Here is a 9,947-nt window from a genome sequence, read left to right as displayed (position 1 = left end):
CACCCCAGGGCAGGTGTCCCCTTGAGAGCTGGAGGCCACCTGCAAAGTCGAGACCGGCCCCCTAGGTGGGGAACTGCCCAGGTGGACAGGTCGCTGATGAGGAGAGAGAAAGGGGCTCCAAGAGGACTGGCCTGGGTCTTGGCGGCAAGCCAGAAGGAGGGGAGGGAGGGAAAGGGAGAAGCTCAGATCAAAGCGTGCAGGAGCAAGGCCAGGTGCCCTGAGCGCCCCGGGATGCAGAGACCCTCAGAGGGCGGGGTGAAGGTTCAGGGCCCCTGGGGCCCACAGGGAGGCGGGGTGCGGAGGAAGGAGGAAGGGGCGGGGAAGGGCAGTGCAGAGAACAACTCAGATCAATGGCACCACCTGCCGGCAGTAGAGCACACTTGGCCCAAGCAGGGAACAAGCCTTGGGCTGAGTGACTTACCTGGTCCTTGTAGGCAGGTCTCAGATTCCTTCCCCTGCTTTTCTTCCCTGCGACCCATGCTGCGTGTAGGACACACAGGACACCATCTCCCACCCCCAGCACATGACCACGCCCAGTAGGGTCAGCTCACCAGGTTATGGGGCTGGCCCCTGGGAGCTTGCAACAGGGAATCCGGTGGGAGAGCCACATACCTTGGGGGAGGGGTGTCAGTGCTGGGGGGCCCACGGGAGGGTCCTGGGCTGACCTCAGCAGTCTTTACAACTCGGTCACGTCCACAGGACTTGACAGCCAGCAAGGGGCTGTGTCTGTCCCTGAGCTGCTCTGACCAGGTGGGACTGCAGGTGCGGATTCTCAGTTGTGGGTGGGGCAGCAGCCCCTCAGGTGTTGAGAGCCTTGGCCATCAGCTGGTTAGGCCAGGTATGGTCCTGTACCCAGTCAGGTCTCAGGCCAGTCCTTCACAGTTTCCAAGGCTGGGGACTCCCGGAGAGAGAACAGAATCGCCAGTTGTGGGCGATGATTAAGCCCGAAGCTCCTGGACCCTCTCGCCCCCAGCGGGATTCCCCAGCCATGCGGCCCAGGCAACCCCCTGCCCACGCCTCCCCTCACCCAACTTCAGGCTGTTGTGGGTCTGTCCCAGGTTTCCTGGCCCCTTGGAGCCGCAGCCCGATTTGCGCCCAAGAGTCCCCCAAACCCTGAGGCTCTAGGCACCCGAACTCTCCCCCTTTTCCCGCCGAAGCTGAAGCAAGCGCATCAGGACTGCGACACCAGGACAAGGCACATCCTTGTCCCCTCAGGCTCCAGTCCTTGTCTCTGCCCATCAGCGTCCCGCCCCGTAGGGTGAACACCAGGCTTAGGGGAGCAGGGCGGGGGTCTTGATCCGCTCTCCCTGGGGGTAAAAGCTCTGTGCTCCCCACACCAGCCCTCTGCATCCAGAGACCACCTGCGGGTGTAGAGGCTTCCTCGAATCCCACCCCTCCTTCCCCGTTTCACTTCCACCTGTCCCCAGGGGCCATGTCCAGCAGACATCTGCCAGTCTCCTTTGAAATCGCTCCGCCCCCAGAGGAGCTGAGACAGGGCAGAGGGGACACCCTCGCTGGCCCCCTCCGTGACCACACCCCATCCTGCTCAGCCACCTGCCCAGCACACGGATGCCTTATGATGGAGCCGCCGCATGCAGCTCCCCTGTCTGCTTCCAGTTCTCCTCCAGCCTCTTCTCTGCACTCCCTCTCGCCTCCCCCAGGAGAAGGGGATGTGGCACCCACTTTCTGTGTACAGTCCCAGGAGGGCAGCTGCCTGCAAGAATCTTGTTTGGTGTCTACTGCTTCCTATCTGAGTCCCCGGGGCGCCCCCTCCCCCTCCCTCCCTCAACTCCTGGGCACCTTTGTCCCCTTTCGCCCAGGTCAGCTCCTTCTCTCCTCTGTGGGGCTTTGTGCAGCAGCCTCTGTGTCTCTGCCTCCTTGTTCTCTGCTCCCCTCCCTCCCTCCCCAGCCCCCAGACTCCAAGCCCTGGGCTCCAGGCCACCAGTATTTCAGATGTGGGGAGTTGCAGGCTCCCAGGATGCCGTGCAGTGGCCCCCAGCTCCCCCTCCCCAGAGCCATCACCCCGTTTCTGAGATGAAAGGAAAAACCCCAGGGTGGGCTGGGGAGGCTGCCCCTCTGGCTGGAGCTGGGGTCAGGAGGAGCCTCTGCCTGCTCACCTGAGCGCACCTGTGTCCCAAGGAGCCAGGTAGAGGGTGTCGTGCTGGGTGGGGAGGGGCCAGCCCCCATCTTGCCTTGGCCTGGAGCCCCATCTCACCTGCCCAGGGCTTAAGAAACCTGGAGCCTTTGTCTGTGCGCCCCATAGGGGATGGGCTGGAACAAGTGCCAGGGGAGCAAAGATGGGGTGGGTGGGAGTCCTCCCCTCCTCCCTGTGGCCCTGGGAGCTCCCCGCCCCCACGTCACCTCCAACCCCCACCACCAACCACCTGACCCCAGATGCAGGCTCCCTTTAGAAAGAGCCCCCACCCCTGCCCTGAGAGCAAGGAGGGGGAGCTGTGGGCTGAGGTCCTGAGGTGGTCAGGTGACTTCCGGTCTGCAGGTGGCTCTCTGTTTCCTCACTAGGGGCAGTGGAGTAAGTATTCCTGGGGTCACCAGGGAACCCAGTTTGTGTTTCCCAGCACCCAGGAACAGTGGCTCAGGTCTCCTGGGGATGCAGGGGGAACAGGGCATCCCAGAGCCTGGCCCAAGGCCCTTCCAGCAGTGCCGGGACCCGCCAGCCTTGGGGGTGCGCAGGCGCAGGAGGCACTGTAGCCGCTGTTCCACAGCCTCCTGGGGCTCCTGCTGCCCCTCCATGTGCCCAATCGCACCTTCAGGGAGCCTTGGCCTTGCCCCTCTGCTCCCTGGGAGATCTGGGACTCTAAACCTGTCCCAGGGCAGCCTGGAAGGTCCCTAGGGGCCCTGACGTCCTTCATTTGAGATGGGAGCATGGCCTCAACCCCCTGGGCTGGACCATGGGCAACTGCCCCAGCCTGGAGTGCTCCATAGATGGGCACCCCCTCCTCACCTCGGGTGCCCCCACCCCCTGCCCCAACAGATGCCCTGGGCGACTGCAGGTGGGCAGAGACTGTGAGGTTGGGGTATTGTCTTCATGCTGTAAGGCCTGGCGTGGTTCCCGTGGAGTTTGGCTTTTCCAGACACCCACAGAGGGATCAGCACAAGGTCCTGTCTTGGCCAGTCTCAGTTGGACTCCTGGAGCTGGGACCCAATGGGAATGATGCCCAGCTGCTTGTCCACTTCCTGCATGACTTCCTCAGGCATCCAGGTGTGGCCCCTCCCCTTGTAACCCCACCCTACGCTGCTCCTCCCAGGGGGCAGCCCAGAACACTGACCAAAACATTCAAATCTCTCAGAGCAATCCACACTTCCGGGAGTCCAGGTCGAATCACTTCTCCAGCCACATACTGGACCCTGGGAGAGGGGACACCTGTGACCCTACCTGGAGCCCTGCAGGCAGAGGGTGGCACCGGGATGATCAGCTCCACAGCTCCTGTGCCCCTCCACCCTGAGAAGACCCTGCAGAAGCAGTGGCTGGAAGCGCTGGGAGCCACCTACCATATGGTGCTGACTTTCATCTTTATGGGTGAGAGGGAGGGGAGGGGAGGGGATGGGAGGATGCCTAGGGTAGGCCAGGGGTAAAGGATATGGCTGGAGGATGGCTGTGCCCTGGCCTGGACACCTGGGCAAAATAATGGGGACAGAACCACAGCAGATGCCCCCGACAGGTGTTCCTGCAGGTGGAAGAGGGGGGAGCTGGGCTGAAGAACTGGGCTCCAAAGGAATTCATGTGTTTCCTCACCATTCCCCAGGTCCTTTCTTCTTCGTGGTTCTCTTCCTCCTCCTCTTCACACGGCTCTGGCCTCTGTCTGTTCTCTACATGATGTGGATCTACCTGGATAGGCACACACCCAGCCAAGGTGAGCTCTGGGCTGGGCTCCAGGTGGGGAGAGATGGGGAAGGTACCTCGGGGACTCTACCACCCCCATCTCTGCCCACAGGGGGAAGGTGATTTGTGTGGCCAGTGACCTGGGCCATCTGGAAACACCAAATGGATTACTTTCCTATCAAGGTGAAGGGTCACCCTCCACAGGGACGCCTCCTCCCCCTTCCCTACCCCACTCCCCTGCACCTGCTCCCCTTCCCTGTCCTGCAGCCTGAGACCTGCTGCCTAGGCTCACAGAGGAGCAGAGGTGAACAGGTGCACCTAATCCCATCCCAGAGCCTTGATCTCTGAGGTCAGCAGGGGCAGAGGCAGCACCTGCAGCTGCTGTCTCCCCTCTCTGCCTCCCTCCTCTCCTGCAGCTGGTGAAGACAGCAGAGCTGCCCCCCAGCCAGAACTACGTGCTGGGGGCCTACCCCCACAGGGTCATGTGCACCGGAGCCTTCTGTAACTTCACCACCGACTGCAATGACTTCTCCCAGCGCTTCCCAGGGCTGCAGCCCTGGCTAGCCACACTGGCCGGCCTCTTCTACCTTCCAGTCTTCCGAGACTACGTCATGGCTGGTGGTGAGCCACAGGCTAAAGGGCAGGAGACAGCCCCTGGCCAGGGCATTCTGCACCAGGACTCCACACCTGTCCTGAGCACTGGCAATGCTCTCCTTTAGCACAGGGTGGGATGGGGGCTTGGAAAACCAGGAGTGGGGCTCCCCCTTCCCCTGCTAACGGGTGGGGTGAGGGACTCGGGAGAGTCACTGAGGGACTGTTGATGGCTCCCCACTGCACATGACACAGGACTGCGTCCCGTGAGCCGGCACAGCCTGGACTTTGTGCTGTCTCAGCCCCAGCGGGGCCAGGCGGTGGTCATTGTCATCGGGGGTGCCCAGGAGTCACTGTACTCGGCCCCAGGGCGGAACTGCCTCGAACTCAAAAGACACAAAGGCTTCGTGCGCCTGGCACTGAGGCACGGGTGAGTGGGCATGCAGGAGCCAAGGCTGGGCTGGGTCCCGGGTCAGACCTCAGAATACCCACAGCTGACACAGCGCTCTCCGGAGCCGACAGCACACCCCACACCAGGATGCACCTGTCGGCCCTGATGCCACCTTGTCAGACCTGGCTGTGCCCACTTCTCCTCCTCAGTGAGCAGCCTCAGACTGAAACCAGCAAGGACGTTGGGCCCAGAGCCCTGGGTTCTCCTTGTGACCCTGTCTCAGAGACCAAGTCTTGGACTTGACCTTGACCTGTACCCAGGGCTGTCACCTCCCTTGGCACCAGGCTGCAGCTGTAAACACTGAGTGAGAACATGAGTACGCCAAGCCCACCACACAGCCATTGGTCAGGACAGCTGAGGTTCCTTCCAGAACTTTCCGGGCAGACATAAGAGCTTTCAAAGACTTAGAAGTGGCCACAGGAAATAGGGGAGGGACATTTTGCCCCAAGGGTGCCGGTGTGGCCATCTAGGACCCTGAGCAGAGTCCTCTCTCTTCCTCGCCCCTCCCAGGGCCTCCCTGGTGCCTGTGTACTCCTTTGGGGTGAACGACACCTTCAAAGGTATGAATTTCTCCAAAGGCTCCTGGCAGTACCTGTGCCAGGTCACCTGCAAGAGGGTCACCAGCATAGCTCCCTGCATCTTCTGGGGCCGTGGTCTCTTCTCGCCCAACTCCTGTGGTCTGCTTCCCCTGCCCGTGCCCATCACCACCGTGGGTGAGTGCCCATCCACAGGGAGGAGGCTGCCGTGGGTGGCACGGCCAGCGGCAGCTCTGGCTCACCCGTGTCTCCCTCCCCTGCAGTGGGCGGCCCCATCCCCGTGCCCCAGTGCAGCAGCCCCAGCCAGGAGCAAGTTGACCACTACCACAGGCTCTACATGGACGCCCTGGAGCGGCTGTTTGAGGAGCACAAGGAGAGCTGCGGGGTCCCTGCCTCCACCCACCTCACTTTCTTGTAGGCTTGGTTCAGCCTCCCTGCTGAACCCCTGAGCCCCATGCACTGAGACCCCCAGCTCCTGCCTTGACCTCCCTTCCAATAAAGGCTGGTTCTGGAGGGGAGCGCGGCCAGGCACAGCCACCCTGTCCTGTCTGCTGCAGAGGGGCCGCCTGGGTTTGGTCTCAGCACCCTGCATTCTCCTGCCAGGAGAGCTGACTGTGCCCCAGGACCTGGGAGACGTCTCCCCCTCCCGGGCCCCTGCTCCCCCTGTGAAGCAAGGCTGCCGCTTAGTTCAGAGCTGGCAGAATCAGGACAGGGTTGGGAGGAGACCCCGGAGGGGCAGGGAGTGGGCAGCTGGGGCAGAGCTGAGCTGGTCAGGGCCCAGCAGGTGCAGGGATGGGAGGACCCAGGGCAAGAGCAGAGAGAGCTGAGCACAGAGCTGCCCCTGGGCTCCCCAGCCTTTAGTGTCCTTGGAGCTGGGAGAGCAGCCGAGGCCAGGCTGTGTTTCAGCAGCATCCAGAGCCAGTGCCACCAGCAGGAGGCTCAGCCCCACAGGCCGAGGTGAAGATGCAACGGATGAAGACGTGAAGGCTTAGGACAGAGAAGGGCTCAGGGTGAGGGCCCGGGGAGGCTCCTACCCATCTTCTCATCATCGGTGTCCCCGTCATCCCTGCTGGTGCTCGGGGAGACGAGGGCTGAGACCAAGGTCCCAGTCTGCATCAGCTTTGGTCTCTGTAAGCAAACACCTGGCTCTGGCCGTTTGTGAAGAGATCGTGTTGGAGTTCAAGTTCATGGTTCCTGTATGACCTCAGGTGTGGTCACCACTGCATGGAGAGTGGTGGATTAAAGTTACATCAGATCCTGGTCACACCAGCTCCTGCTAATGGCCTGGGAAAGCAGCAGGAGACGGTCCAAGGGTTTGGGCCTCTGCACCCACGTGGGAGACCCTGGTAAAATTCCTGGCTGGTGGCTTTGGCTGGCCCAGCCCTGGCTGATGTGGTCATTTGTGGAGTGAACCAGGAGATGGAAGATCTCTCTCTCTCTTTCTCTCTGTAACCCTGACCTTTAAAATAAATAAATGAGGGGCTGGCGCTGTGGCACTTTAGGTTAATCCTCCACCTGTGGTACCAGCATCCCATATGGGCACCGGTTCTAGTCCCGGCTGCTCCTCTTCCAATGCAGCTCTCTGCTATGGCCTGGGAAAGCAATAGAAGATGTCCCAATTCCTTGGGCCCCTGTACCTACATGGGAGACCGGAACGAAGCATCTAGCTCCTGGCTTTGGATCGGCGCAACTCCAGCCATTTCGGCCATCTGGGAAGTGAACCAATGGAAGAAAGACCTTTCTCTCTGTCTCTCCCTCTCACTGTAACTCTACTTCTCAAATAAATAAATAAAATCTTCTATAAATAAATGAGTATTTAAAAAAAAGGAGGGGAGAGGGAACAATTGCTGGCAGGCTCTGAGAATTGTCCCAATGTCTCTCCCCTTTGTCCCCAAGCTCCGGTCCCTGTGTAGGTCAGAGACTCAAGAGTCGCTTCCCAACCGTTGACTTTGATGTGGCCCGTGCTCTGTTCTGGCCCCTTTGGATGTTTGCCCTGTTGACTGTTCAGGCTGGGCTGCCCCGATCGGAGACCCTGAAGGTGTCCAGATCTGACACTTGTTTTTTAAACTCCCACCTGGTTTCACAAGCAAAGGCTACCACACCTGATTTCATTTGCAGGTTGCAGTTGACATACATCATCAGCCACGTTGGCCACCCAACCCGGAACCACACTGTAGGCTGACATTAAGCTTTTCCTTCCCAACTGTCTTCTCTCAGATATTTAAAGTGTCAAACGCAGACTAAAGCGCAACCCAATGCAGAAATCGAGTCAGCCTTTCGCTCACTCCTCACTCCTACCACGTGGAAGAACTGAGCCAAGTACAAGAAATACAAGGACGGCTGAGACATCCTTGTGAACAGGGTTCATCGCGGCTCCGTGGGTGAAGCCTCTGCCTGTGACAGCAGCATCCCTTAGCGGCGCCAGTCCCTGGCCCGGCTGCTCCACTTCCAACCCCACTCCATGTCCCTACGCCTGGGAAAACAGCAGGAGACACCCCAGGAGCGTCATGAAGCTGCCGGAGAGGCTCTGTGTTAGGTTTGGAACAGCTCCGGGGTTCTGGCCTTTCGTACCCCGAGAAAGGAGACGGCGCCGAGCTCAGCAGAGACAGGTTGCTTTATGGAAGCAGAGGTGGAGACCCAGGAAGCATTGAGAGTTTTTATCTGGTTGAGGGACTTTGCCACTCCGGGGGTGGGGACGAGGGCAGCTGGTGGGGGGAGTAGGGGGCTCTCTGAAGCCTCTGGGAACTTTCCTCATCTGTTTCGCAAGCTGCCCAGTTGCTTTGCAAGGAGTCTAGAAGGGTCTGGGTACCAAGGGTCTCAGCGAAAGGGAGAAAACGGGGCAGAGGAGGGAGGAGGAGGAGGAGAGGGTTAGGGAAGGGGCAACCTGCCCTCTATGGTCCCTTGCTGGCTGCAGAGTATACCAGAGCCACTTTAGCTGTGCCTGAGTTGCAGGAAGCAAACAGCCAAGCGCCTCCAGTGACAACTGCTGCTCCAGTTGGCCAGGGAATAAACCTATCGTCACCAGAAATTGCACAGACTTGCCTTGGGCTCTCAGCTACAGAGCCAGAGCCAGGGAGGCAGGGGAGGGGAGAGAAGCAAGTCCAGGAGCACCGGATGCAGAGACAATCGGGAGGGCAGGGGTGAAGGTTCAGGGGTCACAGGGAGGGTGGGGAGGGGAGGGCAGTGTGGAGGATCGCCAGGGACCCACGGCACCCCTGGCCCAGGGAGCGCTGAGCACACACTGGGCTCTCCCAGAATAAAGCCCCAGCGGGCACCAGGCCACTCGCGCTGCAGGCAGAGCCACCAAGGACATCCCAGCCGCGGAGCGCTGACCCTCGCTCTGTGGTTCGAGTTGCAGTCAGTCCCCAGGGCCTGTCCCCCACTGACCGCTGAGGGCTGAGAGGGCAGGGGTCCTGGTTTGCGGGCAGAGACCCCGACTGTGGCCCTCACCACCCGCGGGGTCTCCCCCAAGTCACAGAGCCTCCCAGAATTGACTTCCTGCCTGTGATGACCCAACTGTGCCTCCTGCCGCACGGGGAGGACCAGGCCACGGGGCTGAGCAAACATCCCGGATAGTTCTGCCGGTACGGGGCCCAGGGCCTGGACCTGCCGAGCCGGGCCTCACCCCTCTCACAGCTGGATCCCTCTCCCATCCCACTTCAAAGCCCGAGAGCAGCCTCACCGCACCCTGGAGCACTTTCCGGGCCCAGCAGGAGAATCAAAGTCACCTTTGACCTCCTCATCGCCACGCCCCCAGCCCCAGGGGAAGTCGGGGTGGGAGAGATGCTGGTACCCTAGTAGTCTGAGAAGAGACTGGAAAGCTTTCCATTGGCCCAGCGGGCTCTGGAGGCGGGACTCGTGGTGACATCTTCCTGCTGAGTGGCTTGGAAATGAGCAGGATGACAAGTTTGGGAAATTTTTATTTCTGATTGGCTGGGGGAACAGGAAGTGGGTGAACTGTGAACCAATCCAAGAGTCAGGTTGCAGAAGGGGCAGGCTCTGGTGGAAGGGGCGGGGTTACAATCTGATTGCCTCTCCCTTTGGCCACTAGTGACTCTGTCCTGGGAGTCTTGAGCTCTGTGAGGGGCTGTCCCACAGCCCAGCAACACACCCTGTCCAGCCGCAGTGGCGTGAATTGTGCGGTGCACTGACACTGCCGGAAATCAGAGACAGGAGAAATCCTCCGTGACAAGGCGAAGTGACCTGTCTGTTTCTTCCTGGCCAGCCTGGACCTAGCGTTCCTCCTCCTGGCTTCCATCCTGTGACCCACGCTGTGCCATGGGTGAGGGTTCCAGGACATGAATCCCCCGCCCCCATCACACGACCACGCCCAGTAGGATCAGCTCACCAGGTTATGGGGCTGGCGCCTGGGAGCTGACAACAGGGAATCCGGTGGGAGGGCCACACACCTGGGGGGAGGGGCGTGAGAGCTGGGGGCCCACAGGAGGCTCCTGGGCTGACCTCAGCAGGCTTCACCACTCGGTCAGGTCCACAGCACTTGACAGCCAGCAAGGGGCTGTGTCTGTCC

General features: G+C 60.8%; 1 protein-coding gene across 1 annotated transcript; it reads left to right on the top strand.

Moving 5' to 3' along the window:
• Window positions 1-3,336: 3,336 nt before the first annotated feature.
• On the top strand, window positions 3,337-7,151 carry LOC100358919 (2-acylglycerol O-acyltransferase 3). The gene is given in 7 exon segments (XM_051837983.2): window positions 3,337-3,538; window positions 3,765-3,872; window positions 3,954-4,024; window positions 4,258-4,462; window positions 4,688-4,862; window positions 5,394-5,596; window positions 5,683-7,151. Coding segments are annotated over 7 exon segments (1,029 nt in total). The 5' UTR covers window positions 3,337-3,426; the 3' UTR covers window positions 5,838-7,151.
• The last annotated feature ends 2,796 nt before the right edge of the window (window positions 7,152-9,947 follow it).

This window comes from Oryctolagus cuniculus, chromosome 19 (assembly GCF_964237555.1).
Source record: "Oryctolagus cuniculus chromosome 19, mOryCun1.1, whole genome shotgun sequence".
Lineage (NCBI taxonomy): Eukaryota > Metazoa > Chordata > Mammalia > Lagomorpha > Leporidae > Oryctolagus > Oryctolagus cuniculus.
Note: the sequence above shows the minus strand (reverse complement) of the source record. Positions and strands in the feature narration are given on the sequence as shown.